Genomic DNA, 20,539 nt, shown 5'->3' with positions numbered 1-20,539 from the left:
CTGTATCAAGCTAAGCCCCTTATGATTTTATATAAGGTCACCCCTCAGTGTTCTCTGTCCCAGATCTCCCGATCACTCAGGCCCTCGAGTTCTGGCAGCATTTCTCCAGACTCTTTCTTATTTAATGTCTTCCATCAGAGCAACCAAAACTGTACACAATACTCCAAATGCAGTCTCACCAACATCTCGTTCAACTAACTGCAACACATCGACTCTTTGAAGTTCAAAGTACATTTATCATCAAACAACCTTGAGATTCGCCTCCTACAGGAAGCCACTAAACAAACGAACCTACTACAAAAAAGCACGTCAAACATCCAGCGTGTAGAGAAGAGAAAAGCAAGTCGGGCAAACAGTAAAAGCAAGCAGAGTTCAGGACTGGTGTGCACAAAGAAAGTCCATCCCAGTGCCCTGACTTACATACTAGACACCTTCTTCAAGTCTGTGGATGACACATCAGTGGCTGGCCTCATCAACAGCGATGATGAGCTGGAGTAGAGAGAGGAAGTGGAGTGGCTGGTGGACTGGTGTGAGAAGAGCAACCTTAGTCTGAACGTGGAGAACGTAAAGGAAATCGTTGTGGACTTCAGAAAGGTGCAGATGAACCATCCCCCTCTGCGAATCCATGGCTTCTCCATCGGGAGAGTCAAGCGCACCAAGTTCCCGGTGGTATCCGTCATGGATGACCTCGACGATCCCTTAACATCACCTCCCTGAACAAGAAGGCACAGCAGTGTCTCTACTTCCGAAGAAGACTGAGGCCCCCCCCCCCCCATCTTAACAGAGTTTTACACCATTGAGAGCATCCTGACAAGTTGCATCTCCATCTGATATGGGAGAATCAAGCACTGGACCAGAGAAGTCCCTACAAAGGACTGAGAGAACCATAGGGGTCTTCCTACCATCCATCGGGGACATTTATCAGGAGCGCTGTGTACACAAGGCCTTTGGTATTATCAGGGATCCCACCCATCCATCCAGCCTCCTCCTTGACTTTCTACCATCAGACAGGAGTCTCCGATGCATAAAGACAAGAGCAGTCAGGGTGGGGAGCAATTTCTTCCATCTGGCCATTAGGATTCTCAGCTTACTGCCACATCACATTCAACGTGTCACCGGTTAATCTGTTCCAGTACAATATTTAATATTATTGCACTTTAGTTTGGGATTTATGTGTGATTCATCTGTTGATTTTCTCCTTATCTTCTTAAGTTATTGTGTGCCATTTGTGTTATGTGTACTACTGTGCTTTATACTCTGGTTCAGAGAAACGTCTCATTTCTATATACATTATATAGTTAAAAGACAATAAACTTGATTTGATTTGACCACCTGTGACACCACTTTCAGCAAACTATGGACTTCTACGGTGAATGGCTGGGCCCGGGGGGGGGGGGGGGGGGAGGGGGGGTTGTTGTGGAACAGAGTGATTTGGGAGGACAAATCCAACCCTGGCTTGGCTGTCCAAAATGCCACACTTTGCACTGAACTGAATTGAATGCCATTTGCCAATCCTGATCAAAATCCTCCTGTAATGTATGTGTGTACACACACACAAAATTCTTAAACATTCAGTCCCCCATTCTCACTCACAGGCTGGTACCTCTCTTTGAGTTTACATTCTTGTTCTGCTCCTGTACCTCCTCCCTGTGGTAATAAGAAAAGGGCATGACCTGGGTGCTGGGGGTCCTTAATAATGGATGCTGCTCTCTGTGGCTACTCTTTGGTTTCAAGTCCTTCCCTCTTCAAGGTCAAACAGAAGTAATTTACGTTTTAAATTAGGAGAATGTGTGCCACGTCTTAGAATTACTAAACTACTTTCCAAGAAATGTAAGATGCAGAGTATTGGACTCAGCCCTTGTACATCACAGGCACATCACTAGTATCTACAAGGGCTGTCTCAAGAAGGCAGCATCCATCGTCAAAGATCCGCACCATCTGGGCCGTGCAATCTTCGCACAGCTCTCATCAAACTGGAGGTGCAGAAGCCTGAAGTCCCACACGACCAGGTTGAGGAACAGCAATTTCCCTTCAAACCATTCAGTTCTTGAACAAACTGTTCCAGCTGCTACCATCCGGGAAACGGTACCGCAACATAAAAGCCAGGACCACCAGGCTCCGGGACAACTTCTTCCACCAGGCCATCAGTCTGATTAACTCATGCTGATACAACAGTATTTCTATGTTATGATGACTGTCCTGTTGTACATACTATTCATTATAAACTGCCATAAATTGCACACTTAGACAGAGGCGTAACGTAAAGATCTTTACTCCTCAGGTACAGTATATGAAAGATGCAAGTAATAAAGTCAATTCATTACAGCAGCACTACGATCACCTTGGACTACAATGGATATTATTTCTTAGTTCTAACTGTGTTCTTGTAACAATTGTCTACAATTTTTGTTCATTTTTCTTGTGAACGTTGTGTGGCTGATTGCATGTGTCTGTAATGCTGATGTAATTAAGTTTTTCATTGCACCTGTACATATATGCACGTTTGCATATGACAATAAATCAAATTTTACTTTAAATCCTGGGACACCTGGTAATTTTGGAAATATTTATCCTTGTTTCAGAATAATAACTAACAATGAATTAACTAATCTCCCCAGATCAAAACCTCTGCTGAGATATCAAAAAAATGATTTAATGACTCATCGTCTATAGCTCTGGTGATACATGCTAAAGGTGAGTTTTATTTGTCACGTGTACTCTGAACATACAGTGGAATGTGTCACCTGTGTCCACCAACAGTCCGAGGATTGTGCTGGGACAGCCCGTGGGTATCGCCACACTTCCAGCACCAACATAGCATGCCCACAAATGACTAACCCTAACTGTACGTCTTTGAACTGTGCGAGGAAACCCACGTGGTCATGGGACGAAGGTACAAAGTCCTATGGTGGGGCCGCAAAGAGAGAGGTCACCGGACATCTCCAATCTCAGGAGTACAGCACCAGCTGGGAATTGAACCCTTGGAGTACCCACATGGCAGGCGAGGTCACTACCCCTGCACCACCGATGCTGAGGACACAGCGATTTCTGTCCATCCTTTCTGGTTACTCGCCTGACATTTGATAAAAATCACCGTCAAAAACCAGATGCAAGTTTCACTTGAGAGATTTCGGCTTGGTTGGCTCCCTGGTTAAAACCTCAGCTTTGTTCCTGAGCTCTGATACTGCCTGCATGAGGTTTGTTCAAATACCTGCACCTGTCCACAGTATTAATGTGATCACTCGAGTCGAGCATGATGTCCTCCTAAAGGGTTATGATCTCCTTAACAGAGAAGACGTGTGTAACTCTGATGCACGGGCGGCCACCACACGGCCCTTGACAGATCGGGGGTCAGGGCCCAGCGACAGTGGGAGCAAGATGACTGCAGACCCCTCACGGCCGTTGTGATGTGTCATCATCTTCCGCCAGCTCCACCATGGGTCTTGGTCCGATCACACTGAATGGACCCTCCCCCTTGACCTTACTGCCACGGGTGACCCTACCAGGAGCTAAACTCCAATTAGCATTACTCTCGGGATCTCACAAGCCTCTCCACCACCACAAGATGGAAGATATTTAGAGAAGAACCTTCCTGTCCGTACCACTTTTAAAAGCCTGTTCCAACCTAAACAGAAAAACTTACTTCTAAATCGCCTTTAAATTTCTCCCCTCATCATAAATTTGTACCCCTTCTAGACTCCCTGCTCTGGGAAAAAGATTTTAACTATCCTATCTATGTCATTCATTATTTGTGAACGTCTGTAAAACCACTCTTCTCCAATATTCTACTGAGAATAACACAGCCTATATCTGTGATGGCTCTGGGCTTGTACCCCCTGGAGTTTAGAAAAATGAAGGGATCTCATTGAAACCTAACGAATATTGAAGGGCCTAAACAGAGAGGGTGTGCAGGGGGAGTTTCCTATAGTGGGGGAGTCTGAGACCAGGGGGCAGCCTCAGAATACAAGGACATAACTTTAAAACCAACGAGTAGGAATTCTGAGAGGCAAACCTGTGCAATTCGTTGCCTCAAACAACTGTGGAGGCCAAGTCACTGGGAACATTTAAAGCAGAGGTTGATAGGTTCTTGATTAGTCAGGGCATCAAAGATTACAGCAACCCCTCATCAAATAAAGCTCTTCATTCCAGGTAACATCCTGTGAGTCCCTTTTGCATTCTCTAATGCTATGACACCCTTCCTGTGGCAACCAGAACCGTGCACAATGCTCCAAATGCACTGCAACCAACATTCTGAGCAGGCACAGTATGATCTCCCAATCCTTACACGCAATGCCCCAGCGATGAAGACAAGCATACTGTAGCAGCTGTCTGGCTCACTGCCCTTGGCCAGTGAGAGCTATAGACTTGCACCCCAAGGTCTCTCTGTACATCAACGCTTCCAAGATCCCTGTGATTTACCCAGTTTGCCTTTGCCGAATACAAGACAAGGAAAATATTTATAGCATAGGGTGCAGTTAGCATTTGGAATATCTGGGGTGGTGCCTGGTTAAACTTTAATTAGATGCAGTATATCTATTTAAATATTAAATGCACGAGATTCTGCAGATACTGGAAATCTTGGAACAACACACATAAAATGCTGGAAGAGCTCAGCAGATCAGGCAGTATCTATGGTAGTGAGTAAACATTGGGTGTTTTGGGCCAAGACCTTCGATCAGGATTGGAAATGGCCCTGATGAAGTGTTTCAGGCCAAAGCTTAAACTAGTTACTCCAGTCTATTTAAATATTGTAGTGATAAGGGATACAAGATTAATTTGTATTCATGGCAGAAGAACCACAGTTTTGGGGCTGGAAGGATTTCTTCAGCCAGAAGGTGGTGTATCTGTGGAACTCTCTGCCACCGATGGCTGTGGAGGACAGGTCATTGGGTACATTTAAAGCAGAGGTTGATAGGTTCGTGATTAGTCAGGGCTTCAAAGGTAATGGGAAGAAGGCAGGAGAATGGGGCTGAGAGGGATATTAAAGGTTGATGGGTGATGTGTGCTTGGTTGTGCTTTTTCAGCTGACACAGGTGTGATGAGTTAAAGAGTCTGTGTGTTGTAAATTTTGCGCAGTTTTCTTTGGAGGTGATGATTGATCAGAGGCAATGAGACCCTTTGAATGTTGAAAGGACTAGACAGAGTGGATATGGAGATGTTGTTTCAAATAGTAGGGAGTTCTAAGACCAGATGGTACAGCCTCTGAGTACAAGAATGTCCCTTTAAAACAGAGACAAGGAGGAATTTCTTCAGCCAGAGAATTCATTACCACAGGTCATTGTGGAGGCCAAGTCATTGGGTGTATTTAAGGTGGAGGTTAATAGGTTTTTTATTAGCAAGGGTGTCAAAATTTATGGGGAGAAGGCAGGAGAATGGGACTGAGGGGGAAAGTAAACCAGCCATGATAAAAATGGCAGACTTGACAGGCCAAATGGCCTAATTCTGTTCCCACATCTTATAGTACACCAGGTTTTCCACTGCACAGTCCAGTGCCTTATCCCTACCCCTGTACCGTGGAAACCCGCACTGCACCATCGCATAAACCGCCATCGAGTCTGCTCTCAGCCCTGTTCACTTTCACGTGAGGCAGACGTCATCAGCAGAGTGAAGTGATAGCCCGCAGTCCAAAGCAACAGCTTCAATGGTGGGACATCGAGCCTGAAGGCACACACCTCCGCTGAACGGACGATGAACCAGCCCAGGAACACTACCTCACTACGTTTGCTCCCGTTTTACACAACTTTTTAAAATTCATTTTATACGTTTCTTACTGTAATTTATAATTTGTTTCTTTTAATGTACTGCTGCTGCAAAACAGCAGATTTCACCACATATGTCAGCGATAATAAACCGATTCTGATTCACCAAATGCAGGCAGCTTTAGAATATTGTAAACGGTCCCCCTTTTCCTTTCATTTAATATGAATGGAAGTGACAAACAACACAGATCTGGAGGGCTGCGCCCAGGATGGGCTCTGTACACGACAGATATTTACAGTATTGGCATCTTTCCTACCTGCACCCTCTACCACTTTGGAAGTGTTACAAAATCATGATATGTAGACATTCATACAAATAACATCTTGGTCGAACTGTACTCCCCACTGTCTACTCAAAAGTCTGAGGATGCAGTCCAGCAGCTGTGACACCAATTGGCCCCCCAGCCCAGAGGCCTTTTCATTGGACTCTACTTTATCTTCTAGGCCAGGCCACGGCAGGAGTCAGGGATTTATTCTATCTGCACAGTTCCTCCTGCTGCCTCGAGGGCAGCTTTTAACTTCTCTGCTTCGTCCTTCGAGACGTTGGCCTTCATCTCCTGAGGCAGCGACTCCACCAGCTTCTTGGCCTGAGAAACAGAAGGACACAACATTATCTGCTGCTTACCTCCCGGGCAGATCCCCAGCCACGGGGAAAACTCCCAGTCAAGCCCTAGGCCAGGGCTACCCAGTCTGATGTGTGCATTCAGGTACAGCGGGCAAGTAGATGAAATTTAGATTTTCAGTTAGCATTGTCACATGTACTTCTAAACATAAAAGTGAAATGTGTTGTTGGCGTCTAATCAGTGAGGATTGTGCAAGGGGCAGTCTGCAAGTGTCGCCGAGCCTCTGGCACCGACAAAGGATGCCCACAACTTGCAGCTTTGGACTTTGGAAGGAAACAGGAGCACTCGGAGGAAACCCATGTGGTTTTGGGCAGAACGTACAATCTCCTTACAGGCAGCAGAAGGAATTGGACCCTGATCTTACAGTTAGCGCTGTAAAGCACTGTGCTAACTGCTACGCTACCGTGCTGCTCCACAGCATGCTGAAGTGCCGGCAAACACAGTCACGGTACAGCACCTTCCCACTCCCCACTTATGGTGTAGAACAGACACAGGCTGGTGCTACTCGGCGCTGGAATATCAGTGTATTCACCCTGAACGTGCACAACAGCCCACTCAACCAGCATGGCTAGGAAGATGTGTATCGCACAGGCAGTGTGTACAGATACCAACCCTGCAAACAGACCCAAAGCACTGACTTCAGCTGATTCAGACCACCACTGCTAGACTTTTAAGCAAAACCAACAAGAGGGAATGTATCACTCCCGTACAAACTCCACATTAGATTTGTGTATCCTTTAGAATTGATTTTATTGTTGTTAAAGCTCTCAATGGTCTGGGACCTGAATACATCAGAGTAGCTTTCATTTTATAATCCTGCTCGAGCTCTCTGGTCTCTTAAATTTAAACAATCTCCCTCAGAAGATAGTTGGCAGGTCAGTTTTTTTGAACTACACTCCTGAACTGTGGAACTCAATGCTGGAAAAAGCTGTTGACCCAGTTGACAATTTTAAATGCCAGCACAAAACCTATTTTGAAAAGTGCTCTGTAAATAAAGTCATTATTATTCCTATTGAGGCAGTTTGAAATGTATCAGATTGATTGTGAATATGTGGCAAGTGTGCAGCAGCCGAAAGATCGTGCAGTGAATCGACTGGGCCTCCTACATGTGGAAGGGTCTCTCTTTTCGCACAGACTTTGTAATCTGCAGGTTTTTTTGCCCAGTTCGTCGCTCCCACACTCTGGCATTGAGAGTGGCTGACGCGACTCAGTAAAAACTACTGAGTCTACTACCTGCTGTCATTCTTGCTCTGCGCATACAGAACAGAGCGCAGATACTAGCCTTGCAAATGGGCCCAATACACTGGGCAGCATGCAGCTAACCTGTTCAGACACCAACCACACAAATGCATCATACAGGGCCATTATTTAAATGCAACTTTTTTGGTCAGGATGGCTCAGAGCTGTCCATGTAATTAAATACTTTGGGAATACAGTCACTGTTCCACAGACATGGAAGCTTTAGAGAGGGCAAGGGAGATTTACCAGGATGCTGCCTGGATTGGAGAGCATATCCTATGAGGAAAAGTTGAGCAAATTCAGATTTTTCTCTTTGGAGTGAAAGAGGATGGGAGGTGATTTGACAAGTGGCATAGATGGAGTGGACAGACAAGAGACATATTCCCATGATGAAAATGACTAATACAAGGGGGCATAATTTTAATGTGATTGGAGGAAAGTACAGGGGTGATGTCAAACTAAGACTTTTACACAGAGAATGGAATGCCCTGGCAGATCAGTGGTAGAGGCACATATATTAGGGGCACCTACAAAATTCTTACATAGGCACATGGATGATAGTAAAATGGAGAGCTATGTGGGAGGGAAGGGTTAGATTGATCTTGGAGTAGGCTAAAAGGGTCAGAAAAACGTTGTGGGCATTAGGGCCTGTAATGTGCTGTAATGTTCTATGATCTATAAATGACGATCATTTTCTTCAAACCAGTGAAATGAGATTGAGTGACTGCCTGAAAGAGCAGGAGGGATCTCAGGGGCACCCTGGGCAGGAGGGGGCTCGGGGGCACACTTCTGACAGAGCAGCACTCTCTCAGTACTCCACTGCAGTAGCAGCCTACGCTGGCTGTACGAACTTGCCTGCCCGGGACTCAACCGGAGATAAGAGTGCTGCCCATTGTGTCTTGTCCTGAATGCCGAGAAGCCTGCCCCATGGAAATTGCCACTGCTCCCTCCTCCAGCCCGTCTCACCTGCACAAGGTTCAGCCCCGAAATACAGTTCTTCACTTCCTTGATCAGTTTCACTTTGTCGGCCGCCTTGAATTCCACCAGCTTCACTGTGAATTGGGTTTTCTCCTTCTTGGCTGGGATGGCTTCATCCTCAATATCCTGAAGAAACAGGGCAACAGAGAGATCGGTGAGAGTGAGAAGGAAGAGATGGGGCAACCGCCAAACACCGAATTATCCCGGTGAGTGTTCCCACACAGGGAGTTAAACAACAGGCTATAATGCCCAGACCTTGCTTTTAGCTTAGGGATGACATCTACTCGATAAATTGAGACAATTCTACCCAGACCAGAGATAATTGTTGAACTTCCAATTTATATAAAAGGTAGTGGATTCGGGCCCCTCCCTCACCATTGAGCACATCTACATGAAACGCTGTCACAGGAAAGCAGCATCCATCATCAGATATCCCACCACCCAGGCCACGCTCTCTTCACACTGCTGCCATCAGCTAGACGGTACAAGAGCCTCAGGATTCGCACCACCAGCTTCAAGAACAGCTTCTACCCCTCAACCATCAGGCTCCTGAACTAAAAGGGATAACTACACTCACCTGCCCATGCTTGAACTGTTTCCCACAACCAAAGATCTCTCTTTAAGGACTCTTTATTTCGTGTTCTCGTTATTTATTGCTACTTATTTATATTTACATTTGCACAGTTTGTTGCCTTCTGCAGTCTGGTTTACCTTTCATTGATCCTGTTGTAGTTACTATTCTATAGGTTCGCTGAGTATGAGCACAATAACGAATGCCAGGTTTCTATATGGTGACATATATGTATTTTAATAATAAAATTTACTTTGAACTTTTTGAACTGAAGGGCAATGCCAGCAGCAGCCTGTTGGATCGAGCGCAGATTCAGCTCAAAGCAGGCAGTGGAAGTAATCCTTTGTCCAGTGCAGCTCAGCCCGACCCCACACTCCAGCCTGCCTTGTATCAGAGTCAAACAACGTCAATCCGGCAACAAGCAACTTACTGGCCACTGGGGATTTACCTGAGAGGCAGGTGCAGCAGCTGCTACCATTCCGGGCATCGGCATCATCCCAACATCCTGAATCTTCAGTGTTTTCTGTAGGGGAAGAAGGTGATTTTTAATTGATACCACAATTTCCACAGAAACCACCAATGCTCTCAACCTCAGCAAGTCTGATGAGTACAGCTTCAACAACACCCAAGAATCCCAGCAGCGTATGAGTCGTAGCACCCCACCCAGCAGCGGTAATGTGTACCAGCTCCCACACCCCCACCCAGCGATGGTAATGTGTACCACCTCCCACCAGCGATGGTAACGTGTACCAGCTCCCACACCCCCACCCAGCGGCGGTAATGTGTACCAGCTCCCACACCCCCATCCAGCGACGGTAATGTGTACCAGCTCCCACCAGCGATGGTAATGTGTACCAGCTCCCACACCCCCACCCAGCGATGGTAATGTGTACCAGCTCCCACCAGCGATGGTAATGTGTACCAGCTCCCACACCCCCACCCAGCGATGGTAATGTGTACCAGCTCCCACCAGCGATGGTAATGTGTACCAGCTCCCACACCCCCACCCAGCGATGGTAATGTGTACCAGCTCCCACCAGCGATGGTAATGTGTACCACCTCCCACCAGCGATGGTAACGTGTACCAGCTCCCACACCCCCACCCAGCGGCGGTAATGTGTACCAGCTCCCACACCTCATCCAGCGACGGTAACGTGTACCAGCTCCCACACCCCCACCCAGCGGTGGTAATGTGTACCAGCTGCAGGGTGTGCTGGACCTTTCAAACCCATCAGCTCTACCAGCCGGAAGGCCAAGGGCAGCAAGATCAAGGGGAAGAGCACTGTCCAAGCCACACACCTTTCTGACTTGTAAACAGATCACTGTTCTATCAGTGCCTCACTGGGTCAGAATCCTGGAAATGCCTCCCTCATGGCACTGTGGGGTAGATCCACACAGGGACTGCAGCCAGTTCATCACCTTCTCAAGGACATTTAGATTACCAAAGTGCATGGTCATACATCACAGCACTGGAAACAGGACGGGAGAGGGCAGAGCTGCCCATCTCCAGATCCAAGACCGTAAGACACAGAAGTAGAACTAGGCTATTTATCCCATCATGGCTGATTTATTATCCTCTCAACCCAATTCTCAAGCCTTTTCCCTGTAACCTTTGACACTCTTACTAATCAAGAATCTATCAACTTTGGCTTTGAATGTATCCAATGACATGGCCTCCAGTGCCGCCTGTGGCAATGAGTTCACAGGTTCACCATCTTCTGGCTAAAGAAATTCCTCTCCTCTCTGACCTAAAGGGACGTCCTTTTATTCTGCGGCTGTAACTTCTGGTCCTAGTCTCTCCCACTATTAGAAACACCCACTCTATCAGGGCATTTCACGTGGTGGAGTAGTGGATAATACAACGCTTTACAGTACAGGCGACCCAGGTCTAATTCCTGCTGCTGCCTGTAAGCAGTTTGTACGTTCTCCTTGTGGCTGTGTGGATTTCCTCCGGGTGCCCTGGTTTCCTCCCACAGGTTGGTAGGTCAATTTGTTAATGTAAATTGTCCTGTGATTAGGCTAGGGTCAAGTTGAGGATTGCTGGGTTGTGCGGCTCAAAGAGTCTATTCCATGCTGTGTCTCATTAATTTAAAAATAAATATTCGATAGGTTACAGCGAGATACCCCCCCCCCCCATTCTAAACTCCACAAGTACAGGCCTAGAGCCATCAAACACCCCTCATACATCAACCCCTTCATTCCCACAATCGTTCTCATGAACTTCCTCTGGACCCTCTCCAATGCCAGCGCATCTTTTCTTGAACAAGGGGCCCCAAAACTACTCACAATACAGCAAATGTAGCCTGACCATTGCCTCATAAACCTGTTAGTCCTGACGAAGGGTCTCGGCCTGAAACGTCGACTGCACCTCTTCCTACAGATGCTGCCTGGCCTGCTGCGTTCACCAGCATCTTTGATGTGTGTTGCCTCATAAACCCTCAGCATTACTTCCTCGCTTTAATACTCTAGTCCTCTCAAAATGAATGCTTACATTGCCTACTCAATCTTCACCCTTCCTTATGGGAATCCTGCACTAGGACTCCCAAGTCCAATTTATGAATCTGTTTCCTGATTAGAAAATAGCCTGTGCCTTTATTGCGTTTATCAAAGTGCATGGTCATACACTGTGAAAGAGTGGTTGGTACTGGAACGCACTGCCAGCGGTGACGGTGGAGGCAGATACGATAGAGACATTTTGGAAACTCCTAGGCACATGAATATGCAGAGGTTGAACGGATATGGACCCTGTGGATGCAGAAGGGATTAGGTGTCGTTAGCTTAATTAGTTCGAACAACACTGTGGACTGAAGAGCACATTCCTGTGCTGTACGAGGCTCCGTCACCCAGTTACACCCATTTGACCAATTCACCTACTTTGGAATGTGGGAGGAAACCAGAGCACCCGGAGGAAACCATGGGGAGAAGGCTACATTGCTATGAATCTATATCTAAAATCACCCTCTCCAGCCTCATGGACATGGGGAGAAGGCTACATCGCTATGGGGCTAGATCCTGACTGGTGTCATATTCAGAGGACACGACCGATTAGCAAGGTAGGTTCAGAGGGTGCCCGTCAGGCAGGACATACCTTTAGCAGATCGTTGAGGTCAGAGATCTCAAGGAGCGTCAGACCTGATATCTCGTGTACCAGTTGTTTTATCTTTGGTGAGTACTCCCTGGGAGCGTTGTCGAGGGGTGGCGTTGCCAGGGTATCATCCCGCTTGCAACCACTGGTCCTCAGCGCTCGCCGGGCACAGAAAGTTTGCAGCTCTCGCCTGTCAAAAGATCGGACAGAAACAGCTTGTTGACTTGGGAATACCGGAGGTCAGGGAGATCGAAGGTGTCTCTGCAGCCACTGTTTCCTACAGGAAGAGCAATTCTGAAAACAAAATCAGCCAACGTTGGAAAAACTCAGGTCAGGCAGCATGTAAGGAAAGACAAAGTTTCAGGTTCCAGACACTATATCAGAATCAGGTTTAGCATCACCGGAATATGTCGTGAATTTTGTTTTGCAGCAGTACAATAGATACTGTAGTATTGTAGTATCATAGTAGTCACTTGTCTGTTATGTGCATGTCGTATGATGTGGACGATTCTTTCAGCCCAGGACAGACAGACAGATCCTCAGAGATGTTGACACCCAGGAACCCTTTCCACTTCTGATCCCCTGATCAGGACCGGTGTATGTTCCCTCGAATTCTCCTTCCTGAAGTCCACAATCAATTCCTTGGTCTTACTGACATTGAGTGCAAAGTCATTGCTGCAACACCACTCAACTAGCTGATCTATTGCACTCCTGTATGTCTCCTTGTCACCATCCAAAATTCTGCCAACAATAGTTGAGGCATAGGGAAATGTATAGATGGCGTTTGAGCTGTTCCTATCCAGAGTCGTGGGCATAGAGGGCGTGGAGCAGTGGCCTAAGCACGCATCCCTGATGTGCGCCGATGTTGATCGTCAGTGAGGAGGAGATGTTATTTCCTATCCACACTCATTGTGGTCTCCTAGCAAAGAAGTCAAGGAAGCAGTTTCAGAAGGTGGTACAGAGGCCAGCTTTTGGAATTTTAATTAGGACTGAGGGTACGATTGTGTTGAATGTTGATCTGTAGTCAATAAACAGCAGCCTGACGTAGGTATTCCCATTGTCTAAGTGATCCAAGGTTGAGCGGACAGCCAGTGAAATCACATCCGCTGTAGACTTACTGTGGCCATTGTGACTGAGAAACGTCAAAGGGCCCTCAACCCAAAATATTTTCAAAGATGGCAAACGTACAGTCCGACTGGAGATCTCAGATCAAGATTGCAGGACCAGAGCAACATCACAGACGGCAATGTACTTTACGGAAAAATAGCTCGCCACCCCTACTTCAGATGCAGCGTTGCAGCCCGATGGCTTCAGCATTCTCTGCAAAGACAGAACAGCTCAGTCTTTTAAATATAGAGGAGGCACAGTATGTTTCATGATTAACTCATTGTGGTGCACAGATGTGCCCGTTCTGTCTCAGTCCTGCTTACCCAATCTGGGATATCTAACAGTCAGATATCTTCCGTTTAATTGGCTGAGGGAGTTTTCTGCCACCATCCTGGTAACGGTGTTCATTCTATCTCAGGTCAGCGTCAGGCAGGCACTGGAGGAGCTGAACACCGGGATCCACAGGGATGGAGTTGTGGAATCGGGTGCGTTCTCTATCATTGTGGGGAATTTCAACCAGGCCAACTTCAATAACTACCACCCGTGGAAACAAAGGAGTCAACACACTTGACCACTGTTACGCCACAATCAAGAACGCTTACCATGACATCCCATTGCCACACTTTGGAAAGTCCGATCACCTGGCTGTATTTCTACTCCCAGCATACAGGCAGAGGCTAAAGACTACAGCACTAGTGGTGAGGACCAAGAAGGTCTGGTCGAGGAAAGTGGAGGAGCGCTTACAGGACAGCTTTGAGTCAGAGGACTGGACAATAGTCAGGGATTCATCTTCCAATCTGAATGAATATGACACAGTTGTCACCGACTTCATTAAGACCTGTGTGGACAAATGTTGGCCTTTGAGAACATACCATACATACCCAAACCAAAAGCCATGGATGAACCAGGAGATTCATCATCTGCCGAGGGCTAGATATGTGGCATCCCAGACTGGAGGTCTAGCACTATGCAAGAAGTCCAGATAAGATCCACAGAAGGCCATGAGTGACAAAACAATTCCAATTGGGGATAGAGATGGAATCAGATGCACATCAGCTCCAGCAGGCCATTACTTCCAACAAAGGAAATCTAACATCGTCAATGGTTGTGATGCTTCATTCCCAGATGAAATCATTGCCTCTTACACTCACTTTGAAAGGGAGAATGAAACTACACCTGTGTGAATCCCTGCACCATCTAGTGACCCTGTAAACTCTGGCTTGGAGGTCGACGTCAGGACATCTTTCAGGAGGGTGAAGCCTCACAAGGCGCCAGGTGCTGATGGTGCAGCTGGTAGGGCACCGGAAACCTGTGCCACCAACCGGTAGGATTGTTCAAGGACATCTTCAAACTCTCTCTGTTGCAGTCGTAAGTTCCCATTTGCTTCAAAAGGGTGTCAATTATACCAGTGCCCAAGAGCAGGGTGAATTGCCTCAACGACCATCTCACAGTGACACTCACATCTGTGTGATGAAATGCTTTGAGAGACTGGTCATGGCCAGAATCAGCTCCAGCAAGCACCTGGAACCGCAATGGGCCAACAGTAGATGCAACCTCACTGGACCTGGAACCGCAATGGGCCCACAGTAGATGCAACCCCACTGGACCTGGAACCACAATGGGCCAACAGTAGATGCAACCCCACTGGACCTGGAACCAAAATGGGCCCACAGTAGATGCAACCTCACTGGCTCTCCGTTTGGCCTTGGATCCTCCGAACAACAGCAGTTGCTACGTCAGGCTGCTGTGTACTGACTACAGCTCAGCACTAAACACAATCATACCCTCAGTTCTAATCAACAAACTCTAAAACCTGGGCCTCTGTACTTCCCTCTGCAAACAGATCCTTGACTTCTCACCAGGAGACGATAGCCTGCGTGGATCAGAAATGTCTCTTTCTCGCTGACCATCAACACTGGTGCACCTCACTGCTCAAACAGCAACTATGAATTTGCCAATTACAAAACTGTTGCTGGCAGAATTTCAGACGGTGACGAGGAGGTGTACAGGAGTGAGTTACATCAGCTGGTTGAGTGCTGACACAACAATATTGCACTCAACATCAGTAAGACCACGGAATTCATAGTGGACTTTGGGAAGGGGAAGTCGAGGGAAGACACACTAGCCCTCATCGAGAGATCAGCAGTGGAAAGGGTGAGCGGCTCCAAGTTCCCAGGTGTCAACATCTCTGAAGATCTATCCTGGACACAACATACTGATGTGCATACAAAGACAGTGGCTTTATTTCATGAGGACTTTGTATGTCACAAAAGACACTCGCAAATTTCAACAGATGTACCGTGGAGAGCATTCTAAGTGGAGGCATCACTGTCTGGTACAGAAGGTCCACTGCAAAGGATCGAAAAAAACTGCAAGAAGTTGCAAACTCAGCCATTGGCACCAGCCTCCCCAGCAGCGAGGGCACCTTCAAACAGGCCGCATCCATCATCAAGGATCACGTGGCCTGTTGCTATCATCATCAGGGAAGATGTACAGGAGCTTGAAGACACAGTCAATGTTTCAGCAAGAGCTTCTTCCCCTCTGTCAGCAGACTGCTGAATAGCCAATGAACCCTGAACACTACCTCCCTATTTTTTGTTCTTTTTAATACTATTTAATTTAGTTTTTATATATACTTACTGCAACATATTGTTTTCTTGTATTATGTACCGCTGCCGCAAAACAAATTTCACATATTAAAGCTAATCCTGAGACGCTGTTAGACCTGAGTACTTCTAGTAGTTTCTTATTTTATTTCCGATTTCCAGCACTTGCCGTTTTTTAAAAAGAATTCTTCCCAAAATATCATAGTGGACAGTGAGGAAGACAATCATGGCTTGCATCAGGTGGAAAGATAGAGAGGTGTCGCACCTCCGTAGGACCAACCAGGGTAGGTCTTGCACGGTGAACAGTGGGCACTGAGGAGTGTGGAAGAACAAAGGGATCTGGCTCATAATTTGGTGAAAGTGACATCACAGGTGGATAAGCTTTTGGCACATTGGCCTTCATAAATCAATGTACTGAGTACAGGAAAAGGGATACTGAAATTGTACAAGGTGATGGTGAGGCCTAATTTAGAGTATTGTGTGAGCAGTTTTGATCACCTACCTACTGGAAGGATGTAAATAAGATTGAAAGAGTACAGAGAAAATTTACAAGGATGTTGCCGGGTCTGGAAGACCTGAGTTATAAGGAAGGACTGAATAGGTTAGGACTTCATTCCTTAGAATGCAAAAGATTGAGAGGAGATTTGATAGAGGTATAACAAAATTATGAGGGGTAATAGATAGGGTAAATGAAACACACTTTTTCCACTAGGATTGGGTGGGATTACAACCAGAAGTCATGGGGTGAAGGGTGAAAGGCGAAACTTCACTCAGAGGGTGGTGAGGGTGTGGACTGAGTTGCCAGCACAAGTGGTGCATGCGAGCTCGATTTCACTGTTTAGGAGAAGTTTGGACAGGTACATGGATGGGAGGGGTATCGGGGGTTGTGGTCCAGGTCGATGGGAGCAGGCAGTTTAAATGCTTTCGGCATAGACTGGATGGGCCAAAGGGCCCGTTTCGGCGCTGTACCTCTCTGTGAGCGGCAGTAACAGCAGCAGAGGGTCAGTATTCCGAAAGGCAACCTCTGGTGATGGGAGAGTAAACTCAGGGACGCAAAGCCCGGGAGGGGTGGGGAGAAAGGGGGACGTGGGGAGAGGCGGGAGGAGGGAGACACGGGGGGGCGTGGGGAGAGGCGGGAAGAGGGAGACACAGGGGGGGGGACGTGGGGAGAGGCGGGAGGAGGGAGACCCAGGGGGAGGGACGTGGGGAGAGGCGGGAGGAGGGAGACCCGGGGTGGGGGGGGGGACGTGGGGAGAGGCGGGAGGAGGGAGACCCGGGGGGGGGGGGGACGTGGGGAGAGGTGGGAGGAGGGAGACCCGGGGGGGGGGGACATGGGGAGAAGCGGGAGGAGGGAGACCCGGGGGGGGGGGGGGACGTGGGGAGAGGCGGGAGGAGGGAGACCCGGGGGGGGGGGGGAGACGTGGGGAGAGGCGGGAGGATGGAGACCCGGGGGAGGGGGACGTGGGGAGAGGCGGGAGGAGGGAGACCCGGAGGGGGGACGTGGGGAGAGGAGGGAGACCCGGGGGGGGGGGGGGACGTGGGGAGAGGCGGGAGGAGGGAGACCCGGGGGGGGGGGACGTGGGGAGAGGCGGGAGGAGGGAGACCCGGGGGAGGGGGACGTGGGGAGAGGCGGGAGGAGGGAGACCCGGGGGGGGGGACGTGGGGAGAGGCGGGAGGAGGGAGACCCGGGGTGGGGGGGGGGACGTGGGGAGAGGCGGGAGGAGGGAGACCCGGGGGGGGGGGACGTGGGGAGAGGCGGGAGACCCGGGGGGGGGGGGGACGTGGGGAGAGGCGGGAGGAGGGAGACCCGGGGTGGGGGGGGGGGACGTGGGGAGAGGCGGGAGGAGGGAGACCCGGGGGGGGGGGACGTGGGGAGAGGCGGGAGGAGGGAGACCCGGGGGAGGGGGACGTGGGGAGAGGCGGGAGGAGGGAGACCCGGGGTGGGGGGGGGGACGTGGGGAGAGGCGGGAGGAGGGAGACCCGGGGGGGGGGGGACGTGGGGAGAGGCGGGAAGAGGGAGACCCGGGGGGGGGGAGGAGGGAGACCCGGGGGGAGGGGACGTGGGGAGAGAGACCTGGGGGGGGGGACGTGGGGAGAGGCGGGAGGAGGGAGACCCGGGGTGGGGGGGGGACGTGGGGAGAGGCGGGAGGAGGGAGACCCGGGGTGGGGGGGGGGACGTGGGGAGAGGCGGGAGGAGGGAGACCCGGGGGGGGGGGACGTGGGGAGAGGCGGGAGGAGGGAGACCCGGGGTGGGGGTGGGGGACGTGGGGAGAGGCGGGAGACCCGGGGGGGGGGACGTGGGGAGAGACCTGGGGGGGGGGACGTGGGGAGAGGCGGGAGGAGGGAGACCCGGGGTGGGGGGGGGGACGTGGGGAGAGGCGGGAGACCCGGGGGGGGGGGGGACGTGAGGAGAGAGACCTGGGGGGGGGGACGTGGGGAGAGGCGGGAGGAGGGAGACCCGGGGGGGGGGGACGTGGGGGGAGGAGGGAGACCCGGGGGGGGGGACGTGGGGGGAGGAGGGAGACCCGGGGGGGGGACGTGGGGAGAGGCGGGAGACCCGGGGGGGGGAGGAGGGAGACCCGGGGGGGGGGGGACGTGGGGAGAGACCTGGGGGGGGGGGACGTAGGGAGAGGCGGGAGGAGGGAGACTCGGGGTGGGGGGGGGGACGTGGGGAGAGGCGGGAGACCCGGGTGGGGGGGGGACGTGGGGGGAGGAGGGAGACCCGGGGGGGGGACGTGGGGGGAGGAGGGAGACCCGGGGGGGGGAGGAGGGAGACCCGGGGGGGGGGGGACGTGGGGAGAGGCGGGAGGAGGGAGACCCGGGGGGGGGGGACGTCCTCCACCCCACCGTGTTCCCGTGAAGCCAGTGGAGACGGATTTGAAGGAGAAGGCGGTACTGGAGGGTCGGGCGCCGCCGGGACCGGCCCCGCTGTGGGTAAAGGATCTCGATCACTTTCCCGGGCTCTTGGGCCTGCCGCTGACCCTCTATCCCGGTCCCGGAGCGCCCCGCGGCCGGGGCCCACCCCCACCGTCGGATATTCTCCCGGTACCTCAGCCTCAGCCCGGTGACTGAGCAGCTCCGGACAGGCCGGGCACAGAGTTCCCGGACGGGCCCACACACACAGCCCCTAGGTAGCCGATCAGAAGGCGGACGGGCCCAGACATACTCCCCGGTACCTGAGCGCTCCCCGGACGGGCCCGGAGCCGGACACTCTCCCCAGGGCGGCGAACATCTCCCCGGCGGGCGGCGGGCGGCACGTGCACCGGTGACCTCCAGCGCCTCACCTACCCGGCAGGCAGCGCGCCGCCGCTCGTCAACAAAACTTTATTGACAACAACCCGGAAGCTGGCCGATGCGGAAGTGAAGACAATGTGCAAAATAACAATCAAACTGGGTATTAATCAACCATGCTCGGGTCTCGGCCTAAAACATCTACTATTTACTCTCTCCTTAGCCTGCCGAGCTCCTCCAGCTTTTGGTGTGTGTTGCTTTGGATTCCCAGCATTTTCTCGTTGTGTTTGTGACACCGTTACTACGGGAAGGATGTGGTTACCTGGGAGCGGAGGGAAGCAGAAATGAGGAGAAATTGGATCGGCCCTCGGTCTAGGAGGCTGAGGGGCAACCTTCGAGAGCTTTACACAATTATGATAATTGGAATTTAACCCTGGGGCAGGAAAGCCTAGAACTAGAGAGTACAGTGCTTTAGGTGAGAAATGAGACCATTAAACCCCATCGAGGCTGCCCCACTGCATTCGATCAAGTCCATTCCCCTGCCTGCTGCCCCTGACCCTGACACCCGATAAAGTGTGGTGGGCATACGTTACGAGCTGCGGGGGAAGTGGTCGAGGCAAGTACAATTACAGCATCTAAAAAACATTCGGAATGGTACTTAGGACAGATAGGGTGTAGAGGGATATGGGCCTAATGTAGGCAAATAAGATTTGTATTGACGTGATTTATGTTTGCAGTTAGGATAGACATGGTGGGTGTATAGGGCCCACTCGTGTACGATTCTGAAAGGTGGATAGGTGGTATGATGAACAGAAGGAGGAACTTTCACAACGCCTCAACACACACCATCATGGTCCCAGACTGCAACAGGTTTACAATACTGAGACAGCTGTAACCGCACTCTGTGGCTACCACTCGTGTACAATGCCAGCATGTTCCTGGTACAAAGCTGGAAGCTGTTTTTGTCCACGGTCTGAAAAGATGGCATTTCCTGTTTTCTTTCACTTTATCACTGCTGCCTTTCTTGCAGCAACTCAGCAATTCAGGAGCAGCTTCTCCCCTTTGCCATTCGATTTCTGAATGGACATTGAGCCCATGAACACTACCTCAGACGTTATTTTTGCTCGACTTATTTAACTTTACTCTGATATACAGTACATACTGTAACGCAGGTTTTTTCCCCTATATTATCATGCATTGCTGCCACAAGGTTAACAAACTTTATGATGTATGCCAGTGATTCTCATTTTACTATGACAGATGTTCCCATTCAGAATTGGGGGTAAGTGGAAGAGGTGCAGGGCGGAAGAACGAGGAAACTAACAGGCAGTTGTACTCCT

General features: G+C 50.2%; 1 protein-coding gene across 1 annotated transcript; it reads right to left on the bottom strand.

Moving 5' to 3' along the window:
• Positions 1–2,256: 2,256 nt before the first annotated feature.
• Positions 2,257–19,275, bottom strand: mrpl12 (mitochondrial ribosomal protein L12). The gene is made up of 5 exons (XM_072242631.1): positions 19,145–19,275; positions 12,259–12,445; positions 9,619–9,693; positions 8,588–8,725; positions 2,257–6,346 (listed from the first exon to the last, which is right to left on the bottom strand). The coding sequence occupies exons 1-5, from the start codon at positions 19,198–19,200 to the stop codon at positions 6,230–6,232; spliced, it is 573 nt and encodes a 190-aa protein (XP_072098732.1). The 5' UTR covers positions 19,201–19,275; the 3' UTR covers positions 2,257–6,229.
• Positions 19,276–20,539: the final 1,264 nt, after the last annotated feature.

This window comes from Mobula birostris, chromosome 24, assembly GCF_030028105.1.
Source record: "Mobula birostris isolate sMobBir1 chromosome 24, sMobBir1.hap1, whole genome shotgun sequence".
NCBI classification, from domain to species: domain Eukaryota; kingdom Metazoa; phylum Chordata; class Chondrichthyes; order Myliobatiformes; family Myliobatidae; genus Mobula; species Mobula birostris.
This window is presented reverse-complemented; position numbering and strand designations above follow the sequence as displayed.